The sequence below is a fragment of the Caenorhabditis elegans genome, chromosome IV (assembly GCF_000002985.6).
Source record: "Caenorhabditis elegans chromosome IV".
Taxonomy (NCBI): Eukaryota; Metazoa; Nematoda; class Chromadorea; order Rhabditida; family Rhabditidae; genus Caenorhabditis; species Caenorhabditis elegans.
This window is the reverse complement of record NC_003282.8, coordinates 2,541,689-2,565,023: the sequence shown is the minus strand read 5'-3', so window position 1 is coordinate 2,565,023 and position 23,335 is coordinate 2,541,689. Positions and strand designations below refer to the sequence as shown.

The following is a 23,335-nucleotide window of genomic DNA, read 5'->3' as shown; positions in this document are numbered from 1 at the left end:
AATTTTCCACAAAAAATAACACACGTAGACATTCGAATAATTCAAATATTCATTATCATGATTCATAAAGGCAACGATACTTTTTAATTCCGCCAGATCCTCGTTTTCTAAATATTACTCTTACACAGAAGGCAAAAACAAAGCACAAAAATTGGAATTATGGTAAAAAAAATCTCGAACCAAGGAAACGGCTGATCATCTCGATCTTTCTGAAATAAAAAGATATTCGAAACCTTTAGCTAAAAAAACTCAGAACTGTTTATAAAATAAATGGAAATTAAGTAAGGCTCACTGTTTCTCTAAAATAAACATTTGGATTTTTCCTAACATTTATTGAATTTTCCAAAATGTGTCTTTTTTTCTAACAGTATATCAATTATCAAAAAAAGTCTCGGTCAATTTACACTTTTTTCTTCAAGAAATTGCCAATGTTTCACACTATTTGAGGATTTTCCAACAAAAAAATATTTTTCAACGAAAAATTTAAATTTTCTAAAACGCTCCTATTTTTTATAATGTTTTTTATCAGAAGATTTTATGCTTACGATATTCATATCAACAAAGGTCAACAGAGGATACAAAAACGTCGAAGGGTGGAAATAAAAAGAATAAGAAGAGAGACTGATGGGATTGATTTGAGAACAGTCGTGAGATTTGAATAAAACTAACTGGTATCTTACAATTATTAAATTCGATCAATAAACGATTCTATTAAAATCCAAGGTTTTGGTTTTACGCACACAGTTTGCAGAAATGGATAGTTTTCAGAAAATCAAGGAAAACAGTACAACTTTTAGCGATGAAAATCGATATTTTCTTTTGAAATTTCATTCGAAAAAAATTACATTTTACCGTGAACTCCTGCCGCGCAATGTGTTGTTTTTCCAAATTTGATTTGAAAATATCAAAAATTTGATTAGTTCTCGATTCTGAATTCTTCAAAACGAACGATTTATGATGACACGTAAGTTTATTTTGCTACTTTCAAACCATGCTCTGAGGTTCCGAATCGGAACTTCCGATGAGGGTGCTCTTTTCGATGCTCCTGCATGTCCAGAACGTTGTTTAGCATTAGAAAGAGCGGGAATTCGAAATTTTGAGTGAGAAATTGCAAATTATTGGCTTTTGTTCAAAAAAGCTCAAATCAATCCTATGTTTATATTGAATTTGTCTTTCAGGGTTGACTCGACTGGTGGAGCAAAGGAAGAGACGGAGGATACGAAGGAGTTCAATGAAAGAGGATTAATTTTATCTAACTATTTTAATTATTTATTTGTTGGTTTTTTTGTAAATATTGATTTCAATAATATTATTGATTAGGGCTTTAAAAACGCCAAAAACTTTTGTTTGATATTTTGAAACTAAACTTAAAAGCTTTATGGATGCAGCCAGCCCATTCCGGCAAAAGTCGGTTGCTCTCAGATGTTCCAACTATTTATTTTAAACTTTTTCGACAAACTTGACTGTTACCGACAATTTCAATAACCTTCATAACCTTCAGCGTCTTCGGAAACTTTAGACACATTTTGTGAACTTTCGACGATATTTGGCATTTTTTAGAACATTTTCGGCAATTTTTTTACGCCGCTCAAATGAATTTTTGTAAGCATTTTCGGAACTTTGGAAAGATGTTGAATCATCTGAAATTGAAAAGAATCAGCTATTTCTGAATTTGGAATTTAATAATTTCATTAAACTCACTGCCTATTACCTCTACCCATACAAAGGTTTTGATTTCAGAAAGAATTGCAAAAAAAAATCGATAATTTTTTTCAATAATCTGGAAGTTGGGCGGCAGTGAAAAGGTGGATAACATGTATGTCGATATGTGCCAAGTTACAGATATAGATTGCACAATACATGGGCAACTTTATACCGCTTAGCGGCAAGATATTTGGACATTCTAGTAATGCAACATATATCTTTCACTTGGCACATAGCAAGCTTTCGTCCAGGGGCGGCAAATATGCCCAATTTTCCGAATTTGCCGACCTCTTCAAATTTTGAGATTTGCCGCACTCCCGTGATGTGCACTTAATGTCTCAGTAAGCTCAATAAACAGGGTGCCATCGCGATGCATCACAAAACGACTATTCGTAGAGAGCACATGAGAGCATTATGCCCCTAATGAAATAAAAATTTGAAAAAATATCAACAGATTCGTTTCCACTTTAGTACCATTTTCAGGGAAAATATCTACTTTGCTAGAAGTTTTCGATTTTAGAAAAATGTTATTCAATGTGAACAAAAATCAAAATAACTTTTCGATAAAATCGTTTATTAAATCGAATGTGAAAATTGTAAGATACCAGTTATTCTCATTAAGATCTCACGAATATTTTCAAATCAATTCCATCAGTCTCTCTTCTTATTCTTCTTATTTCCTTCCTGCGACTCCTTTGCATCCTCCGTTGTTTCTGTTCCCTTCGTTGATGGTCAACCCTGAAAGACAAATTCAACATAAACATAGGATTGATTTGAGCTTTTTTGAACAAAAAATCAATAATTTGCAATTTCTCACTCAAAATTTCGAATTCCCGCTCTTTCTAATGCTAAACAACGTTCTGGACATGCAGGAGCATCGGAAAGAGCACCCTCATCGGAACCTCAGAGCATGGTTTGAAAGTAGAAAAATAAACTTACGTGTCATCATGAATCATTCGTTTCGAAGAATCCAGAATCGAGAACTAATCAAATTTTTGATATTTTCAAATCAAATTTGAAAAACAACACATTGCGTGGCAGGAATTCACGGTAAAATTAAATTTTTTTAAATGAAATTTCAAAAGAAAATATCGATTTTCATCGCTAAAAATTGTACTGTTTTCCTTGATTTTCTGAAAACTATCCATTTCTGCAAACTGTGTGCGTAAAACCAAAAACTTGGATTTTAATTGAATCGTTTATTGATCGAATGCAATAATTGTAAGATACCAGTTAGTTTTATTCAAATCTCACGACTGTTCTCAAATCAATCCCATCAGTCTCTCTTCTTATTTTTCTTGTTTCCACTCTTCGACGCTTTTGTATCCTCTGTTGACCTTTGTTGATATGAATATCGTAAGCATAGTAGACATTGATTCAGTACCTGAACATTTTCAATTGATGGTTTTCTTCAAACATGCTGCTTCTCGGTAAACACCGCCACCAATCAAAACAATAAAGCTGTGTGAAATTAACTTCGCTGTCTTTCATTCAAAATTTTTTATTTTTCGCTCTTTCTGATGCTGAACAACACTCTTGAAATGCAGGAGCATCGAAAAAAAAGCACCCCCATCGGAGCATCGAAGCATTGTTTAAAAGTAGCAAAATAAACTCACTTGTCATTAAGAATCGCCCGTTTCGAAGATTCCACAATCGAGAACTGATTTAATTTTTGATATTTTCAACTCAAATTTGAAAAATTACATTGAGTGGCAGGAGTTCACGGGGAGATTTAATTTTTTTCGAATTAAATTTCAAAAAAAAATTGATTTTCATCCCTAAAATTACACAGATTTCCTTGAAACATATCGATTTTCATGAAAGCTAGTGACAAATTATTATAGCAACACTCTTTTGTTGTCATAAAAATGTTCAGAATAAAGATAATTCCACAAAGATTTAACTGAACAGCAAACAACTACCGTATTTCTTCTATTAATATGGCTGCAATACTATTTTTCGATGGCCTTCCCGCTTGCAATACTAATAGGGACTATTAGGGAGTGCAATACTAATTTTCAGAACATTTTTCTGACTTTGAGCTTACTAGTTTTTTTCTGAAAAAGCTCGAATCTTATGTAAAAATTCAGAAAATTTGATTTTAATTGTAACATATAAGTTCAAAAACTTCAATCTCGCAGAAATGTTGTGAAAAACTGTTGCAAAATAGGCAAATTTTTTCGTTGAAATCCTGAAGACGGGCCTGCAATAAAAAAGAGTAAACGCAAGGCTATTAGGGAGTGCCATACTAATTTTCGGAAGGTCTCCGAGGGGCAATACTAATAGGGAGTGCAAGTCTAATAGGGAGGCCATATTAATAGGAGATATACGGTATTCACAATCAGAAATTCATCAATATTTCACAAAATTAGATTCTCTCTGACAACAACGAGCTCACAGATGCACCATGAAAATTTTCATTTTTGCCGCAAGTAACTTTTCAAGAAAATGCTTGAAGGAAATCGGAAATGTTTGTTATTTTTTGTAATAACCTCAACATATTCAACCAGTACAGTACCTCCAATGCGAAACTAATGACTCTCTTATACAAAACTTTCATCCGTCCCCGTTCAGAATATGAGACTGTAGTGTCTTCTCCGTTGAAAAAATCGGACGAGAAAACCATAGAATTTGTACAAAACGCATTCACTAGACGCCTTTATAGTAGAATCAAAAAAAAAAAATTAATCCAACCGATAAAGATTACAAATTAGACATAGAACGTAACGAGTTGTTCCACATCCAAACCTTGAGCACAAGACGCAAAATAATTGACAGAATCCAAGTAATCAGAATGAACTCTGGTAAAGTGGACTTAAAACATCTGAGTTATTTGAACATCACGAGACCCGCACTCGTTCTAAAAATAAATATGTCTGGAGCACTAAACTCAGGAGGCACTTTTTTGTTAACAGAACACTACCTACAATGAAACAACACTGATCTAATGTTACCTTATCTTCACTTTTATTCATCAGTTATTCCTGCTTTTTACCCATTTATTTTGTGCTTCTTGTTGCTTCTTCACTGTAGCCATTACGTTTTTTTCTTGTCTCTTTCTTATTGTTTTTTCCATTTTTGTTTATGTAACCACTTGTGATGGTTTGTATTAATTATTATGTGTCTTTGTTTTAACTCAAGATATCTTACTATCGTAATAAATTAAATTCAATTAAATTAAATTAAATTAATTTTAGGGATCAAAATCGATATTTTCTTTTGAAATTTCATTCAAAAAAATTCAATTTCACCGTGAACTCCTGCCACGCAATCTTTTTTTTTAAATTTGAATTGAAAGTATCAAAAATTAAATCAGTTCTCGATTGTGGAATCTTCGAAACGGGCGATTCTTAATGACAAGTGAGTTTTTTTTATTTTTATACTTTTAAACGATACTCCGAGGTCCCGATGGGGGTGCTCTTTTCGATGCTCCTGCATTTCAAGAGTCTTGTTTAGCAACAGAAAAAGCGGGAATTCAAAATTTTGAATGAGAGACCGCAAAGTTATTGATTTTTTGTTTAAAAAAAATCAAAATCAATCCCATGTATATTTTGAATTTGTTTTTCAGTGTTGACCATTAACAAAGGGAACGGAAAAAACGGAGGATACAAAGGAGTCGCAGGGAGGAAATAGTAAAAATAAGAAGAGAGACTGATGGGATTGATTTGAAAATATTCGTGAGATTTGAATAAAACTAACTGGTATCTTACAATTATTACATTCGATCAATAAACGATTTTACTAAATTCCGATTTTTTGGCTATAAACATACAGGGTGACAATTAATTGTAGCAACAGAATTCGCGCTCTTTTGCACAGACTACGGTAGTTACATTTGTCATCATATGCAATTTTTTTAAACAATTTTATCTGACCCATGTTTTCAATGAAGTTATGGGGGTCCAAATTAAAAAAAAACAACATTTTCCCTGCCATTTAAGGGGAATTGAAGGAGCTCCAGGAGCTCAAAATGTTTCCAAAGTTAAACTGTAACTGGTATTTTATATTTTCGAAGTCTTATCTTGTGAACATAACATCCCAAGCCAGCAGATACAAAAAAGTATGATCTGGTTTAACAGAGTCCGTCAATTGACCGGTATGGCTGATATTGTAGGGTCTGCTGAAAATCGAAAATTTTTGTGCCACGATTTTTTCCACAGGCCACAATTTTTCTAAAATCAAAAACTTCTCACAAAGTAGATTTTTTTTCCTGAAAATGGTACTAAAGTGGAAACGAATCTGTTGATATTTTTTCAAATTTTTATTTCATTTGGGGCGTAATGCACTCATGTGGCCTCTACGAATTGTCGTTTTGTGATGCTCACATCGCGATGGCACCCTGTTTATTGAGCTTACTGAGGCATCATGTGCACAGTGGGGAGTGACAGTAAACTGTCGGCAAGTAGGGGCGCCATTGTCTTCTCGTCCCCAAGGAGACCCCAGAAGCAATAGAGGAAAAAAACTATTAGCCCGTCCAATGAGTGTTATCCAGGTTTTTTGCATTGTATAGAAGACTATTAGTAATGACAAAACCTACAATATCAGCCATACCGGTCAATTGACGGAATCTGTTAAACCAGATCATAATTTTTTGTATCTGCTGGCTTGGGATGTTATGTTCACAAGATAAGACTTCGAAAATATAAAATACCAGTTACAGTTTAACTTTGGAATTATTTTGAGCTCCTGGAGCTCCTCCAATTCCCGTTAAATGGCAGTGAAAATCTTTTTTTTGTTTTAACCCCCATAACTTCATTGAAAACATGGGTCAGATAAAATTGTTTAAAATAAAAAAAATTGCATATAATGACAAATGTAACTGTGCAAAAGAGCGCGAATTCTGTTGCTACAATTAATTGTCACCCTGTATGTTTATAGCCAAAAAATCGGAATTTAGTAAAATCGTTTATTGATCGAATTTAATAATTGTAAGATACCAGTTAGTTTTATTCAAATCTCACGACTGTTCTCAAATCAATCCCATCAGTCTCTTTTCATATTGTTGAGGCAGGCAGGCTGGAGGCAGGTGTCAAGCACTGAAACCGCGCCTACCTCTCATAGAAGCCCTAGTCTACCGTTACTCGTGGAAAAAACTTCAACAGCTACAGAAAGCTGGGGAAAGATGTCGAAAATTTTTAACAATAGGAGGAAATCTCTGAAAGCTGTCGGAAGTTGCCAGAAATGGACAAAAAATATCAAACTTGTTTGCTATTAAAGACCTCTATTTATCAACTTGCTATACATTTTACGATGAATGTCAGAAGCTGTTAAAATTGCCGCCGATTGCGGAGAGCTTTCAGAAATTGCCAAAAATGTTCCAAAAGTTGCCAACTATAATCGAAAGTTGACAAAGTATCGTAAGCTTCCAAGGACGCCGAAATTAACAAATTTGTTTAAAAATATTAAATATTGCTTCAAATTGCTGAAACAGTCGGAAATCGCCAATTTTGTTGAGAAATTTCAAAAGATGAATGGAACATTTGGCGAGTTGCCGAATATTGCTGGAATGGGCTCGCTGCATCAATAAAGATTTAAGTTTAGTTTCAAAATAATAAACAAACGTTTTTGGCGTTTTTAAAGCCCTAATCAATAATATTGTTTAAAAAAACAACATATATATATAATTAAAATAGTTCATTAAAATTAATCTTCTTTTCATTGGACTCCTCCGTAGCCGCCGTCTTCTCCTTTGCTCCACCAGTGAACCCTGAAAGACAAATTGAACATATATATATAAGATTGCGCAGCCAACCGCCAGCCGAAAATTTGGTGATTTTCGGCTTGTAGCACCAGCCGACAGCCGACTGAGCACCAGCCGACAGCCGAAAAATTGTGAGCAGTCAGCTGTCGGCGCCAGCCGAAAAAATCAGCCAGCCGCTGGACCCTGCTTCTCATTCGAAATTTTGAATTCCCGCTTTTTCTGTTGCTAAACAACACTTGAAATGCAGGAGCATCGAAAAGAGCACCCCCATTGGAACCTCGGAGCATCGTTTCAAAGTAGCAAAATAAACTCACTTGTCATCAAAAATCGTCCGTTTCGAAAATTTCAGAATCGAGAACTAATTCAATTTTTATTCTCGATTTCCGTTAAATTTGCAACTGATTTTCTGAAAAGCTGCAAACTGTATGTGTAAAGCCAAAAAAATCGGAATCTAGTAAAATCATTTATTGATTGAATGAAATAACTGTTCTCAAATCAATTCCATCAGTCTCTTATTTCTTCTTATTTCCTCCCGTCGGCTTCTTTGTATCCTCTGTTGTCTCCGTTCCCTTTGTCGATGGTGTGTTCTTCGTTGGCTCGTCCTCCGTGATCGTGCTTGGATCCACAATAAAAGACGCATCCAGCTCGATGTCATCGACATCGGATCCAATATCAAACATCTCATTGCCGGATGGATCATACTCCACTTTCTTCAGAACGATGTCGTTGGGGAGTGGACCAGCTGGCAAGATCTGCAAAAGTTTATTGATATTTTTTGAAAATTATTTCAATATATCAAGTCAGTGGTTTCAATTTAAGTATAAAAATGACTAGAATCCGCTCAATTTAAACATCACAGGTCTCTCCGTGCAAAGCTACTGTAACCTTCGCGGTGAGACCCATAATTCTCAAAATTGAGGGAACTAGTCATGATTATATTCAAATCAAATCCGTCGACATGCTGGCTTCAATTTCAATATTAAAACAATAAATAAACGTACGTCCGGCTCCATCGGGATAAAGATTGCTCCTTTTTTTTTGAACTTAGAGGTTCTCGTGTCCCACTTGTGCCGCTCTTCTGCCTTTCTCATGTGGGCCCGGATTTTCATCATTTCAATCTGCTTGGCCAATGCAGCCTTATTTTCCTCTGATGGCTGAGATGGTGTGGGAGTCGCAGGCTGAAAAATCAATAATTTAGAAATATTATTGATTTTTTCAGTAAATAATCGATACCGTAATAGGCTTGATATTCTGATTCGGCGGCTGTCTGGGACGGATGGGTGCTCTAAGTGGTGCTTTCCTGACGACCTTCGGCTTCTCCTTCTTACGATTTCTCCAGCAGAAGAAGAAGAGCACTGCAAGAGCACATACCACCACCAAAGCAACAACTCCTCCAATAATTCCTGCAGTTGAAGATGATTCTGCTGGAGCTGACGTGGGCGTCTTGCAGTTCTCATCGGACTGCTGGAATATTGCAAAATTATTGATTTTTATAGGAAATCATTGAACACTTCAAAAAACGTGTTTATCTCAAGAATTATCGATTTTTACAAAACATTTATCGACTTTTCAAGATATACTTTTCGGTATTTTTATGAAAATTCATCGATTTATCAAGTTTTTAAATTTTAAATTTTGTTTTGAAAATAATTGATTTTTTGATGTGAAGTTTCTCACCTCACAATCCTTCCTAGATGCTGCAGTTGTTCCGAGTTTGTTTGAATCGGAAACCTCTGGTTGCGCTTCATGTATTGGTGGAGGCGGTGGTGGTGGTGGCTTTGGATGTGGCTGAGGCGTTCTTCTGGGTGGTTGGGTACTCAGGGTCTTTCCAATATCCGGTGCTCGGGTAGAGTTTGCGGAAGGCTGTGGGGGAATCGTGGGAGCAGATGTCGGACGAGATGTTGGAGTTGGCTGAAATATTATTTTCTTGAGGTCTCGCAACGAAAATACAACAAAATTTCTCAATAAAAAGCTTCAGAGCTTGAAAATTTGAAAAAAAAAACGATTTAAAAAATGCTCACCGGCTTCGTTGGACTTGTCTTTGTTGTGGATGTGCTTGCAGTAGTAGTTACTGAAAAAATGTGTTTATTTTGGAGCAATGTCTACAAACTACGAAAAATCAATAAGTCTTGAAAAATCGGTAGTCTGGAAAATCAATAAATGTAGAAATTTTTGTTTCAAAAGTCCATATTTTTCCAAAATTTATTGTCTTTGTTCAGAATTGACCGGTTTTTTCAAAAAATCCCGAAAAATCGGCAGTTTCCATAAAATTGGTTGAATTTCAAAATCTGTTTTCCATTAAAAATTTCAAAAAAACTTGGAAGTTATCAACTTTTAAAGATTTTTTCAGATTTTTTTCACTGAATTTGTTTAATGAAAAATCGATAATTCAGATTATCAAAACTAACCAGATGCAACCGCGGTAGCATTTTTTGGACAAGTGGGAGAAGTGCTTCCTGAAAGTCGGTCTCATTTCAGACTATTAAGACCATGAATGCACAAACCAGGACATCGACAATCCCATCCATTCGGGTTTCCTTTACACAACTATTTGGTTTCTTTTATTGAAAGAACTGGAAAATGTTGTATTTTAATTTAATAATGCTAAACAAATTTCTAACCAGAGCTGCAGTCTTTATGATTATCCTCAAAGCATCCTTGTCCAAGTTTACCTGTGAAATTTTTAATTTATCGATTATTTTTTAACGGCGGTTTTAAAAAGCGACGTAAACGTGAAAATGTGCCCAGATATATATTAATTAGAAAACAAATTTGCAAACCTTCTTGTTTGAAGGAGCATTCAATCGGCCAATGATTTCCAAAATCACGAAGCCACGTGCAAAACGCCAAATTTGGAAAGACAGACATGAATCCTGGAAAAAAGTATCCTTTGGGCTAGTTTTTCGAAAATTAATATTCTCGATTTTAAATGTACTCATATTGAAATACATTTTGCGAAATTTCGCGACACTACTTGAATAATCCCATTATAAGGCGCAGAACTGTGAGCACAGCAGAGATGTTTTTTTTAGAAAAAACGCATCTTTGTAGATGCGTTTTTTCAGCTTTATAAAATAGTATCTTAGAAATAAATAAAATTAAAATAATCCGGCGGCTGCGCAAAAGTTATCGCTTTTCTGGAAGTTTACCATTTTTACAGATTAATCAAATGTCGAAAATATTATGAATTTCACTCACCGTTTTTCAATGAATAGCATCGCAAATCGTTAGGATTTTCTTTACAGAAAGCTTTATCCTCCCTTGTTGATGAAATAGCTTAAAAATAAAACGATGTTTCTCGAAATTGTATATACATTCACTCACGCTTCTGGCAAGCACCATTTTTCAAGTTGTAGCAATACTTTTCACCTATAAAATACATTAATTTTTAAGAACCATAGCTTCTCCAGATCTTCTTGTTTAAAATCTAAAATTGGTGCATGGGAAGAAGTATCTGCATCCTACACAGGGGTACTGTCGAAATATTATTTTCGATTTTTTTTTTCGATTTTTTGATCTTTCAAAAACAAAATCGAAAAGATTTTTTTTGGACCTCGGCAATCAAAATAAATACAAACCATCCAATTTAAGTACTCCATCACATGCTTTATTGTATAATTCGTTAGTTGTGTTGACCGAAACCGTGCAGTACCAAGAAGTGCCTGAAAGTTATTAATCTCTTCATTGATTTATGAAAAATCGGCGCTCACCTGGACACCGTTGATCTAGTACAGAACTGTTACATCTGTCTTCAGAATCTTGTTCGGAAAGCTCTGAAAATTAAGTGCTGAACAGTTTGCAAGTGGAAAAAACACCAACTTGAGTGACAGTTAAGATCTTTAATTTTCTTGCATCCATAGTTCTCTTTAGTTCCTGAAAAGAACAATATTGACCTTTTTTAAGAATTATCGATTTTTAGGTTCTTAGTAATAAAACAACTATTTTTGTTTTTTTGAAAACATTTAATTTTTAATAGCTTTGTAACCAACCTGGGCATCTCTGATCGGTGAGGTTTTTCTTGCAATAATCCGTTTCTATTTTCGAATATGGAACGAAAACTGAAAATGTATTCTTAAAATGTTGATTTTCTGAGTTTCAACTTTCTGCAATTCTCATACTTTCCGGAATCACACGACGTTTTTTGGTTGTCTGAAATTAGATACATTTAGAATTTTTCCGCAACCACATTTTTGTGGAGATCAACGACGTCAAAAAAGTTAACCGTAGAAAAAAATTTTAGATCTACATGATGTCAGTCACTTGCTCACTTGCTGTACATTACGGTTTATGTAGGCGTTAAAAACTCTGCCTGCCTGACCGCAAGGGGCCCTCCAAACTAACGCGATATATTTTTTAATTTTCAAATGATATTTTCAACAAATTGAGAGAAATGAGAAAATAAAAAATTTCTAATTAAATTTACAAATTTCTAATTTTTTCCTTTCTCTCTAGGGCTTCCATTCCGGCGCCGGCGAGGCACCTTCGCCGGTAGGTGAGGCACCTCGAACAGCCTCACGGCGCCACAAACGCCGCAATGTATCCGCAAGTATAGTGCGGCGTGGGACCCGGAACGTGTCGGCCGCTTCCAAATAACTACCTTTCTCACTACGTTGCGCACAACGCCTGCCAAGACCGCCGGTGATGCGCCGACACCGCGCCGCTCCCACGTGGTAGCCTTAGTTAATTCACGTCAAAAGGCAGAAAACAGGTAAAAGGTCTCGCTTTTCATACTTACCTTGGTTTGAACCTTTTCTCCTTTTTCTCAGTCCTCTATTAGAAACAAAATTCGGATTAACAAATCGATTGAATTGATAGTCAGAATCATCGGATTGAACATCCACGTCATCACTCGCTTCCAAAGGATTGATAATTGATGTGAATGCCATTATCAATATTATCATTATGATAAGGCATTTTTCAGTACCACCTGCAAAAGAAACTTAATTAAATTGATCTGTGAAAAATTGCATTTTTCGCTGAGCATTTTTCGCTAGTTGTACATCAAATTTTTAAAACTAACTCGTACATTTTTATAATTTTTTTAAAGTTTATGCTATTAAAAATGCACTAAGAATGCAAAGTTGGAAAATTACTTTTAAAAAAATCGATAACTTCCTATTTTCAATGAAGAAAAATCGATAAATGAGACTTGAAATTCGAATTACCACGTTTTAAACTACAAGCGAAAAGTATCAGAGACTTGTTTTAAATTCCTGAAATTATCGATTTTTCATTTCTTGCTCCCCGGCGGAATATCGGAGCATTTAAATAATAGCAGCCTAGCGGAATATCAGCCGAAAATTCGATAACTGGTTTATTGATTTTTAACCGTTATTTTTGCAGTTAAACCGAAACTTTCGCGCTTCCTGGTATCTAACAACAATTCCGGCGAGATATTAGAGCGTTATTAAAAACGCCGAAATTATCGATTTTCCATTTCTTGTAGGACTTCCATATGGGCTCCGGTGAGGCGCCTCCGCCGGCGGTCTAACACAGCCATTCGCACCGTAGGCATAGTGCTCCAATTGTGTCGACCGCTGCCAAATGACCACCTTTCACATTATTGCGCGCAACAGCGGCGAGCGGCGACTGCGAAGACCGGCGGAGGCGCCGGCGCCGGCACCGCTCTCATCACATGGAAGCCCAATTACTCGCTCACAACACACGCCGCCGGAACATCGGAGCATCAACTTACGTATCATGATGATTAACTTGTTATCCCAAAAACGATCCGTTTTCGAAACTCCAATATCAAGAACTGATTGTTTTATCGATTTTTTATGCATCTCTTCGCGAAGTTCAAAGTTCAGAAAAACAGGGGGTCACGGAAAATTACTTAAATTTTTAGCAAAAAAAAAATCGATAAAATTACGTTGAATTTTCAAAAAAAATTCGATTTATTTCCCGTGAATTTTTCAATCATTTTTAGAATTTTTGATTCAATATTCAGTCGTTCAATTCAGACAAAAAAGAGACATGAATAGTGAGTTTATTGATTTTCTTGGGGAAAATTATTGATTTTTTGAAGAAAATTATTGATTTTTCAGGGTACTTTTTTTGTTTTTCGTAAAATTATTGATTTTTTGAAATTTCATCGATTTTTTTACAGAAACTCGCAAACCCAAAGATGCTATAGGCCGTCTTCAGAACGACTTTTACAAGTTTTTCCGGACAATTGTTACTGAAATCCGAGAGGCGGCTGAAAATATTGAGAAAAATGCGGAAACTGTTCGAAATCAACCGATACGCGTTGAGCCAGTCGAGGAGCCGAAAGGATTGTAGGATTTTGTTTTGTTGTCGCTTCGAGACCCACAATTTCAAGTTTTTGATGGAATAATTTGATTGTGGCACATTGAGAGCTTTGATTTAAGTATAAACATGGCCTATATTGTTCAAGTTGAGAAACTTTGTGTTCCCGCCACGGAAATTGGGGGTACTGTAGGTTTTCGTGGCGGGACCCAAATTTTACAAAAATCGATTTATTTTCCAATTAGAATTTTCTGCAAAAAATCGATAATTTACGAAAAATTAATAATTTCTTGGTAGTTCAAAATGTTTATTTTTTTGTTTTTGGACTTTTTCCAGAAAATCTCGAAAATCGATTTTTGAAAAATCAATAGTTTCTAGTTTCTATAAAAATCGATAAATGTTCTGCAAATTTTCTAAACTCAGATTCTTAAATAAAATAAATTTTAATGTGTGAAAAATTGGGTCTCGAAGAGAAAATTTTGGGAAAATCGATAACTCATGGGTTTTATCGATTTTTATCGATTTTTAACTGATTCAGTTTTAGTTTTGCCGTCCACGCTACACTTCTCATCACAATCGGAATAATCCTGTGCCTCGGTATACTTATCGCCGGCCCGGTCTACTGTTGTTTCAAAAAACGAGGCTTCATGTCGTCGGAGCACGTGAATGAGGAAATTGAGATTCCAGATGAGGATGAAGAGGAACAAAGAAGCCCTCAACATCCAGCAGCTTCACCTTTTCCAAAGGCTAAGTGCGTTTTTTTTTCGAGAAAAATTGAGAAATGTCAAGTTATTGATCGATTTATTGATTTTATTCGGTTTCTGCTCACCGAGAGCTTTCATTTAAGTATAATCATGACCAGGTTTTGATTATGTTGGGTCTCGCGGCGAAAACCACGAACAACTACAGTAACCTCGTGGCGGGACCCGATATTTTTTTAACTTATCCAAACCCAGGCATGATTATACTTAAATCAAAGCTCTCGGCAAGAGGAATTTTATTTTTTTAGTTTTGAGACTTCTAGGCCAGCGGTAAAAAAAACATTGATCAAATTCGGCATATTTGGTCTCGCCGCGAGAATGCTGTGGTACTGTAGGTTTTCGTGGTGGGACCCGAAGTGAGCGGAGCCTATTATACACAAATTAAACGTATTAGTGAGGTTGAAAACCTCAAATTTGGACAATTTTTCTTGGAAAATTAAAAAAATCTAGAAAAAATCGATAATCAATTTTTCCTCCTAAAACTTCTAATTTCCAGGTCCCCAGTGTCACCACGGATTGGGATGTCCCCACGAGTTGGATTGTCCCCAAAGCCAATTGCAAGAACCCCACAAACTGCCAGAACTCCGACGAAAAAGGGTCCGATGAGCCCATCCGCAATTGGACTATCGCCGATGAAAAAGAGATCTCCTTTGTAGTTTTTTTGGAATAAATTATTGATTTTTATTAAATTTTTAAAAATTGAAAAAGTCGTAAATTTCTTAAATTTTTAAAAATTGAAAAAGTGAAAAAAAAATAAAATTATCACAGAATTGTGCCGGCGGTGATTTGCATTTGACATGGAGATCGGTGCATGATTTTGCTGAAAAATCGATAATTTTGGAAAAATCAATAAATTTTCGGAAAAAATCAATAAATTTTCGGAAAAATCAATAATTTTTTGGAATAATCAATAAAATTTTGAAATATCAATAATTTTTCGGAAAAATCAATATTTTTTTCAAAAATCGATACGCCGTTATTTCTTCACATTTCAAACTAAAAATCAATAACTTTTCGGAAAAATATTTTTTTAAAGAAAAAATCAATACATTCACGGAATAATTTTTAATAATTTTTAAAAAAGTCAATAAATTTTTGGATAATCAATATTTTTCGGGAAAATCGATAAATTATCGGAAAAATCAATAAATTTTCGGAAAAAAATCAATATTTTTTAAGGAAAAGTCAATAATTTTTTGAAAAAGTCAATAGATTTTTGGAAAAATCAATAAATTTTTTCCCAATCAAGCAGTAAAACGCCGATTTTCAACTTTATTTTTTCAAACTTCAAACTAAAAATCAATAATTTTTCGGAAAAATCAATAAATTCTCTGAAAAATCAATAAATTCTCTGAAAAATCAATAATTTTTCAGGAAAATCGATAAATTATCGGAAAAATCAGTAAATTTTCGGAAAAATCAATAATTTTCGGAAAATAAATAATTGTTGAAAAAATTAATTAATTTTTGGAAAAATCAATAAATTTTTTCCCAATCAATCAGTAAAAAGCCGATTTTTAACGTTATTTTTTCAAATTTCAAACTAAAAATCGATAATTTTTTTTGGAAGAATCAATACAATTTTCTGAAAAATCAATAATTTTTGAAAAAATCAATAAATTTTCGGAAAAATCAAAAAATTTCGGAAAAATCAATAATTTTTCGAAAAAATCAATAATTTTTCGGAAAAATCAATAATTTTTTGGAAAAATCAATAAATTGGAAAAATCGATCACCGTTTGAAAAAACAATATTTTGTTTTACCCAATTTTTACGGTAATATACCGATTTTCTATGTAGTTTTTGAATTTCAAACTAAAAATCCACAAAAAAATCAATAATTTACACAGAAAGCAACTTAAAAACACACCATTTAAATTGTTATTGCACTACGAATTTTCTCTTCGAATCTTCAAAATTTCCGTCGTTTTTTCCGATTTTTCAGCGAATCTTCGGAAATTTACATGATTCGTGTCGGCGGTGGTTGCTCGGCGACGACGTTGGGGCTCAACGTCAAACGAAATCTTAAAATCGACGGACATTCCACGTTTTTGTCCGACTGATGGAGTACCTTTCCCACTGCTGCTGAAATTGGGTTCACACCGATTTTACAGACGGTTTTACGAAATATTATTGATTTTTATACAAATTTTTGAACCCAGCTCACCGAGAGCTTTGATTTAAGTATAATCATGGCTAGTTTTGCTCAAGTTTGGAATATTTTTGGTCCCGTCACGAAAACCTACAGTACCCAACAGTACCCGGAAAAGTTTCGCGGCGAGACCCATGTTTGGGAACCCAGTCATGATTATATTCGCATCAAAGTTTTTGAAACGATTTTATGAAGAATTTTCAAATTTTTTTCCGAAAATTCAAAAATTTCAAAAAAAATTGTTTTTGTAAATTTTCGAAAATCTGTAACTTTTTCAGTTTGTGATATTTTCACATAATTTTTGTTTTCAAATACGCGTAATTTCGAAAATTCACTTTCAAAATTGTATTTTCCGTGAAAATTAAAAAAAAATTACAGTGAAACGAGAGTTTTCGTGACGGGACCCAACATTTTTCAAACTTATTCAAACCTAGTCATGATTATACTTAAATGAGAGCTTTTAGCGAGATGAATTTGAATTTAAAGTCAATATCGAAGAAAAAAGTTGAATTTTTGGGTTTAGGTGCAAAAACCAATTTTCCGAAAAATCTGAAAAACTAACCCTATGCTTTCCTTCTCCATTAGAGTCATTTTTGGATGTGCCGTGTGGATTCTGGTGGATGATGTGAATGCATTAAATTCTTCGTCGGATGCAAGAAATCGCCAACCTAGAATATTGGAAAAATTTAATTTAAAAAGGAAATTTTTATAAAAAGTATTTAAAAAATTTGGAATTTTTTTTGTCAAAATTAATTTTTTTCTTATTTTCGAAGTATATCGTTTTTATACTTATTCCACTATATTTATCTTGCCGAGAGCTTCAATTTAAGTATAATCATGACTTACTTCGCTTAAAATTTGAAAGAGTTAGGTCCCACCGCGAAAACCTACAGTACTCAGGGGTTTTCGTGGCGGGACCCAACTTTTTTCAAATTTGGGCATGTCTATACTCAAGTTAAAGCTCTTGGCAATGCAACACATAGTTCTTTTGTGAAAATTGCACTCATTTTCAGATTTACAAATTTTTTGAAAAAAATTTTTTATAAAAATTTCCAATTTTTTTTTTAAACCCTCGTATTTCAATAAATTTTACACATTTTCAACCAATTTTTTCTGTCAAAGTGCTTCAAATTTTTTGCTCTTTTTAACCTACCTAACAACCTTCTCATTGAAACTCGAAATTTCCTCGACATGAACATATAAATCGCAAATGATATGGGATGTAGAGATATTGTGGTGATATTTGCAAATACCCGTAGATAGATATTATTCATCACTTCAAATGCTATTGTTGGCACTGAAATGTAGTCCATCAGTTTTACAAGTAGGAATAGCAGTGTGGTAGGTACTCTGGAAAAATTTTATTTGAAAATTAAAGTTTTAAGGTAACTAGCTAAGTTTATAAACTAAAAACTACTATTTTCGTGGCGAGACCCAAAATAATAGTTGAAATTTTTAACTTTTATCAGATTATTTAAATTCTATTCACAAATTGCATCAATTTAAGTATACTCATGACTAGGTTTCTCATTTATGTAAATTGGTTTTTACTTTTTGGGTCCCGCCACGAAAACTCTTTTTGTAATGTAGTTGCATCAAATTTTGGTTGAAATACAATTTTAAAAATTGAATTACATTTTTAGGGTTAATTTATAGAAAATTTTAAGAAAAAATATAAAAAACTGAGAAAGTTACGAATTTCCGAAAAATTACGATTTTTTTTTTGAAAATTTTTATTATTAAATTTCTTTTTTCAGTTTTAAAATTCAGCTCACTTTGAGCTTTCATTTAAGTATAATCACGACCAGGTTTCCTTCGATTTGGGGTCCCGCCACGAAAACCTACAGTAACCCAGGCGATTTCGCGGCGGGACCCACTTTCTTCAGGGAAGCTTCGCATGTTTTTACTTGAAGCTCTAGGCAAGCGGAATTAAAAATTTTCGGTAATAAACGAAAATTAGAAAGATTTTTTTTTTATTTTAGAAAAAAAAATTCAAACTTTTTTTTTTACTTTTTCTACTTTTAATTGTATGTCATACCTCGCCAGCATATAAATAATAATGATTACTGTCAACATTATAGTCGTGTTCGCTGAAGTTTTCCGATTTTTGTGACGGTGAACTCTGGAAAATTTCAGGAAAAAAAAAATTTTTCTTTCAAAATCTGTAAAACCTCACCCCTGTTTTGGATGATCATGTGTTCTTATTGTCTGGATCAGCAAAATGGTCACAACGAATAATAACCCACTGGCCAGTAGGTTGATGGTAATTCGAAAATAGTCGAAGAGCTGAAAATTGGTCTGTAAGTTTCGAAAACTTCCTTTTTTTTAAATTATAATCTTTAAATTCAAATTCAGCTAGTTGAGAGCTTCAAAATAAGTATAATAATGACTATGTTTAAAAAATATATACAAATCGGGCCTCGCCACGAAAACCAACCTACAGTAACCAATGAATTTCATGGCAAGACCCAAGTTTTCTCAAACTTAACGGAACCTGGTCATGCTTATACTTAAATTGAAGCTCTCGCCGAGCTGGTGCCAAAAATTTTGTTCAATTTTTGCTGAAACAAAATTTCAGGGAGATTTTGGGTCTCGAAGCGAAAAACTATGTACGTACCGCCGAAAAAGCGTCTGCGCCAAAAGCAGAAGTTAACGAAGAGTACCCAATAAAACATCTCGCCACCCAGAATGATTCATCTCGATACTGAAAATTTTTTTTAGATTGAAATAAATTTTCCTGTTGTTTAAAAAAATCTCGTAAATCGACACTACCGTAAATCCACACAAAAACTCACTTTTATACAAAAATGGTATAATAAACGGATATCATAAAGAGAATGAAAACCGGTTAGAAATGTGGCCAGTATTAATATTAATTTTGAATATCTTCGAACCATTTTTGGTGTGCACCATCTGATGGATTGAAGAGGGTACTGAACAACAATGAATCTGAAAAAACTAGTAATTTTTGTTGTGAGACCCATTTTAGTAACATTTTTTGAACTCAGCTCGCCGAGAGCTTTCATTTAAGTATAATCATGACTAGGTTTCGATAAGATTAAAAAATATTGGGTCCCGCCACGAGGTTACTGTAGTTGCTCGTGGTTTTCGCGGCGAGACCCAACTTAATCGAAACCTGCTCATGATTATACTTAAATGAAAGCTCTTGATAAGCAAAAACCGAATAAAATCGATGAATCGATCAATAATTTGAAATTTCTCAAATTTTCCCCAAAAAACGCACCAGTTTGATAATTTTTAGGTCCCGCCACGAAGTAACTGTAGGTAGGTTTGTTTTCGTGGTGGGACCCAAATTTTTCAAACTGGACGCAATTGGTCACTTGAATTATTGTTCTCATGAGTTGAGTTAAAATAAAATAATGTTTTTTTTTTTGGGAAAAGTGAAGTTTTGGAAAAAATATTTTTTTCTCAAAAAAAAAAGATGGATAAAAATTTTTTTTAATTGTATTTTACATTTTTGAATTTAGTTCGCCAAGAGCTTTAATTTGAGTATAATCATGACAAAATTTGCTCCAAAGTGGGTCTTGCCACGAAAACCTACAGTAACCAAGGAATTTCGTGGCGGGACCCAACTTTTTTGAAACTTAACGGAACATAGTCATGATTATACTTAAATTGAAGCTAGCGCAATGCTCAGTACGAAAATAGAATGTACGTTGTGGAATTTTCAAAATTGAACATTTTAGGAACCCAAATAACTTTTTGAAACTTTGTAAAAAATAGTTGTTTTTTTAAGAAAAAATCTCACCTTTGAACCCCTAATAAAATTGTGAACAACAGAACTAAGTTATTGAAGAAAAACGGCATAATTTCCATGCAAACCTGAAAAAATTATCAAATTTTATTAAATTTTTGACTGAAAATTCAAAATTTTCCACCAACTTTTTGCAAATAGCATAGGAAAAGTGTCTGATTGAAGTCCAAATGATGGCTTAAATTGTAGTAATAGATAGTAAATGGTAGTGGTGAAATTGCCATTAATAATGAGCATATTGCCATCCATAGTAAAGGCTCCACGCTGGCTCTTTTCTGAAAAACAATGAATTTTTTGAAAACTCTTTTTTTCGCAATATAATTTTTCTATCTAATAATAATAATAAAATTTGTATTCCCCTTGGCAAGAGCTTCAATTCAAGTATAATCATGACTAGGTTTCATAAAATCAAAAAAAAAGTTGGGTCCCGCCACGAAATGCCTTGGTTACTGTAGGTTGGTTTTCGTGGCGAGACCCAATATTGTCGAAATTGTACCAAACTAGGTCATGTTTGTACTTGAATCGATGCGCTAGAAAAGAAAAAAGCCGATGCAAATAGTTAAATTGTGTGAAACTAAAAAATTTAGGTCTCGACACGAAAACCTACAGTACTCCGAGATTTTACAATATTTGCAGGAATATAGCTTTAAACTCAAGTTCAGCTGGTTATGAGCTTCAAAATATGTATAATCATGACTAGGTTCTGAAAATCCGGGTCTCGCCACGAAAACCAACCTACAGTAGGAATTTTCCAAGGAATTTCATTTTTCGTGGTGAGACCCAAGTTTTCTCAATCTTAACGGAACCTAGTCATGATTATACTCATTTTGAAGCTCTTGGCAAGCTGAATTCAAAATTTTCTATATCTTTTTCGGAAGATTACATTCGGAAATTTTTTTTTCAAGATGTAGAGGCCCAACTCACCCCCCCCCCCCCCACACTTACCGATTTTTGCTGGCTCAAGACCAATATAACAACACTATTGGAAACAACAACAAGAACCGCAAGAACTGGCAATATAATTCCATAGATTATTTGCAATTTCACATCATTTTCCTGCAAAAAAAGTGATGGAAAATAACAAAAACAAGTCGGGAAACCGCGTTTTAATTTAATTGGAGCAATTCAGAGATTAGTGGAGCTGGAATTAGTTCGAATGTGTCAGTTAGGTCAAATTGTAGTGAAATTTGAGTTAAAAAAGTAGATTCTAAAAGTATATGATAAAAAATTTGAAAGTTGAAAAAAAAATGTTTTTTTTCAAATTTCGAAAAATCTTCAGCTTTTTGTCAAATTTTGTTATTGAATCTGAATTTTACATACCAAGAGCTCTATTTTAAGTATAATCATGACCATATTCCGTTAATTTTTAAAAAAGTTGGGTCCCGCCACGAAATTCCTTGGTTACTGTAGGTTTTCGTGGCGGGACCCAATTTGAAGCAAACTTGGTCATGATTATACTTAAATTAAAGCTCTCGACAAGCTTGATGCAAAAGTAAAAGTTAATATTGTGATTTTTGAAAATTTTAAATACATTTTGAATACTTTGAACAAAAAAAATTTCCACTTTTTCTCAGATTTCATTATTAAAACTAAATTTTCCTCATCAAGTGCTTTAATTCGAGTATAACCATGACCTACTTCCTATGAAATTGAGAATTCTGGGTCCCGTAACGAAATCCCGATGTTACTGTAGATTTTCGTGGCGGGACCCAAAGTAATAGGAACCTAGGCATGATTATACTTAAATTGAAGCTCTCGGCAAGCTGAGTGCAAAAACAATATTTAAAATTGTGGATTTCAGAAATTGGGAAAATTCTGAATTAAAAAAAAAACATTTTCAAAAATGTTCAAAAATCTTTCTGCTTCTTATTTTTAAAATTTTCCACTAACCACATCTTCAAATTGTATAAGTTGTAGAGGAACGCATGTCTGTGTATATCCATCGTATACGCCGTAGTCTTCGGTACAGTTTTGCCTATTGTTGGTGGTCTGGAAGAAGATTTTTTTTAATTCCGAAAAAAAAAACTTTTCTCAAATTTTACTATTTTTCAATATTTTCCAATACAAAATTCAATTTCTGCACGTCAAGAGCTTTAATTTATGTATAAGTATGACCTACTTTCCACAATTTTTCAAAATTGGGTCCCACCACGAACACGACGAGGATTTCGTGGCAGGACCCAACTTTTTCCAAATTTGTGGGAAGTAGGTCATGATTATACTTAAATTAAAGCCCTTGGCAAGACCAATCAGAATTTTGTTATCAAAATAAAAGTTTTGAAATTTTTTTTGAAAAAAAAATTCCAGCAAAAAAATTACCCACCTCGTCATAATCGCAAATCTCCAAATCGGTCATTTTGTCATTCCCGAATTTTCTGAAAATTACAATTTTATTACTTAAATAATTATATTTCTCATTTTTCCAATCGAAAAAAATCAAGAAAACCAGCGAATAATGGGAAAAATCGAAGAAAAAATAGGAGGAGCTCTTGACGGGCTCGGGGAGCTCAGAGGAAATTGGCAAAGGGAACACTGCAAGCAACGGAAATAAGAGAAAAAAATTATGTTTTATTCAGATTTCTCTCAGTTTCCAATTTCCAGCTGAATATAATTCATGTGCACTTCTCTGTCGGCGGCGCCTCTTTGATCTTTTTTGGCAAATTTTTTTTTTCAAAAATGAGTAGTGTGTACTAACATATAGATTAGCTTTTTTCAAGAAAAAATTGGGGATTTTTTTTATTGGGTACATTTTTTAATTCAGAAAAGAAAAAAAAAATTTGTGTACCACTTAGGCTTACAATTAGGCTTAGTTTTAGGCTTAGGCCTGGGCCTAGGTTTAGGCTTAGGCTTAGGGTTAGGCTTAGGCTTAGGCGTAGGCATAGGCTTAGGCGTAGGCTTCGGTTGAGGTTTATGTTTAGGCTTAGGCTTAGATTTAGGTTTGTCGTCAGTGGGGAGCGTACGCTATTTAGGGTTAGTTAAGCTTAGGCTTAGGC

The 23,335-nt window shown here is 33.9% G+C and overlaps 5 protein-coding genes, 3 non-coding genes and 1 pseudogene across 9 annotated transcripts; 5 read left to right on the top strand and 4 right to left on the bottom strand.

The window, feature by feature from the left end:
• Nucleotides 1–163: 163 nt before the first annotated feature.
• Nucleotides 164–184, top strand: 21ur-12551. Its single transcript, NR_052987.1, has one exon.
• Nucleotides 185–954: 770 nt separating this feature from the next.
• Y69A2AR.24 (uncharacterized protein) lies at nucleotides 955–1,246 on the top strand (the record flags this gene model as incomplete). The annotated part of the gene is made up of 2 exons (NM_001307682.1): nucleotides 955–964; nucleotides 1,179–1,246. 2 exons carry the CDS (start codon nucleotides 955–957, stop codon nucleotides 1,244–1,246), a joined length of 78 nt encoding a protein of 25 aa, NP_001294611.1.
• A 1,131-nt stretch (nucleotides 1,247–2,377) lies between these two features.
• On the bottom strand, nucleotides 2,378–2,653 carry Y69A2AR.50 (50S ribosomal protein L15; the record flags this gene model as incomplete). The annotated part of the gene is made up of 2 exons (NM_001380095.1): nucleotides 2,378–2,442; nucleotides 2,644–2,653. The coding sequence occupies 2 exons, from the start codon at nucleotides 2,651–2,653 to the stop codon at nucleotides 2,378–2,380; spliced, it is 75 nt and encodes a 24-aa protein (NP_001368330.1).
• A 236-nt stretch (nucleotides 2,654–2,889) lies between these two features.
• Nucleotides 2,890–3,366, bottom strand: Y69A2AR.46 (uncharacterized protein). The gene is made up of 2 exons (NM_001307686.2): nucleotides 3,321–3,366; nucleotides 2,890–3,088 (listed from the first exon to the last, which is right to left on the bottom strand). The coding sequence occupies exons 1-2, from the start codon at nucleotides 3,325–3,327 to the stop codon at nucleotides 2,994–2,996; spliced, it is 102 nt and encodes a 33-aa protein (NP_001294615.1). The 5' UTR covers nucleotides 3,328–3,366; the 3' UTR covers nucleotides 2,890–2,993.
• A 1,658-nt stretch (nucleotides 3,367–5,024) lies between these two features.
• On the top strand, nucleotides 5,025–5,443 carry Y69A2AR.49. Its single transcript, NR_131459.1, has 2 exons — nucleotides 5,025–5,064; nucleotides 5,273–5,443. It is a non-coding gene; the product is annotated as an Unclassified non-coding RNA Y69A2AR.49 (non-coding RNA).
• Nucleotides 5,444–7,917: 2,474 nt separating this feature from the next.
• On the bottom strand, nucleotides 7,918–13,152 carry Y69A2AR.14 (annotated as a pseudogene). The gene is made up of 18 exons: nucleotides 13,101–13,152; nucleotides 12,141–12,332; nucleotides 11,524–11,554; nucleotides 11,395–11,463; nucleotides 11,225–11,278; nucleotides 11,116–11,178; nucleotides 10,984–11,067; nucleotides 10,730–10,774; nucleotides 10,604–10,681; nucleotides 10,186–10,278; nucleotides 10,027–10,077; nucleotides 9,910–9,978; nucleotides 9,814–9,861; nucleotides 9,427–9,476; nucleotides 9,083–9,316; nucleotides 8,639–8,869; nucleotides 8,407–8,583; nucleotides 7,918–8,157 (listed from the first exon to the last, which is right to left on the bottom strand). Coding segments are annotated over exons 1-18 (1,861 nt in total).
• A 174-nt stretch (nucleotides 13,153–13,326) lies between these two features.
• Nucleotides 13,327–15,098, top strand: Y69A2AR.23 (uncharacterized protein). Its single transcript, NM_067818.5, has 4 exons — nucleotides 13,327–13,388; nucleotides 13,515–13,683; nucleotides 14,199–14,405; nucleotides 14,912–15,098. Exons 1-4 carry the CDS (start codon nucleotides 13,382–13,384, stop codon nucleotides 15,069–15,071), a joined length of 543 nt encoding a protein of 180 aa, NP_500219.2. The 5' UTR covers nucleotides 13,327–13,381; the 3' UTR covers nucleotides 15,072–15,098.
• On the bottom strand, nucleotides 15,072–22,723 carry sprr-3 (G-protein coupled receptors family 1 profile domain-containing protein). Its single transcript, NM_067817.4, has 13 exons — nucleotides 22,666–22,723; nucleotides 22,233–22,331; nucleotides 21,288–21,398; nucleotides 20,471–20,617; nucleotides 20,337–20,410; nucleotides 19,363–19,516; nucleotides 19,185–19,271; nucleotides 18,744–18,853; nucleotides 18,606–18,689; nucleotides 17,721–17,917; nucleotides 17,130–17,235; nucleotides 16,286–16,500; nucleotides 15,072–15,235 (listed from the first exon to the last, which is right to left on the bottom strand). The coding sequence occupies exons 1-12, from the start codon at nucleotides 22,696–22,698 to the stop codon at nucleotides 16,305–16,307; spliced, it is 1,398 nt and encodes a 465-aa protein (NP_500218.2). The 5' UTR covers nucleotides 22,699–22,723; the 3' UTR covers nucleotides 15,072–15,235; nucleotides 16,286–16,304.
• 21ur-12508 lies at nucleotides 18,625–18,645 on the top strand. Its single transcript, NR_052986.1, has one exon.
• Nucleotides 22,724–23,335: the final 612 nt, after the last annotated feature.

What these genes read in the sequence shown, in the direction of transcription:
- sprr-3 (NM_067817.4), bottom strand. Translation starts at nt 22,698, where the DNA reads ATGACCGATTTGGAGATTTGCGATTATGACGAG. An exon ending in TTATACAATTTGAAGATGTG is followed by an intron (nt 21,399 to 22,232) that starts GTTAGTGGAAAA and finishes CTTTTTTTGCAG; the next exon opens with GAAAATGATGTGAAATTGCA. An exon ending in ATTTTATTAGGGGTTCAAAG is followed by an intron (nt 19,517 to 20,336) that starts GTGAGATTTTTT and finishes TAGTTTTTTCAG; the next exon opens with ATTCATTGTTGTTCAGTACC.
- Y69A2AR.23 (NM_067818.5), top strand. An exon ending in GTCGAGGAGCCGAAAGGATT is followed by an intron (nt 13,684 to 14,198) that starts GTAGGATTTTGT and finishes ATTCAGTTTTAG; the next exon opens with TTTTGCCGTCCACGCTACAC. An exon ending in TCACCTTTTCCAAAGGCTAA is followed by an intron (nt 14,406 to 14,911) that starts GTGCGTTTTTTT and finishes TCTAATTTCCAG; the next exon opens with GTCCCCAGTGTCACCACGGA.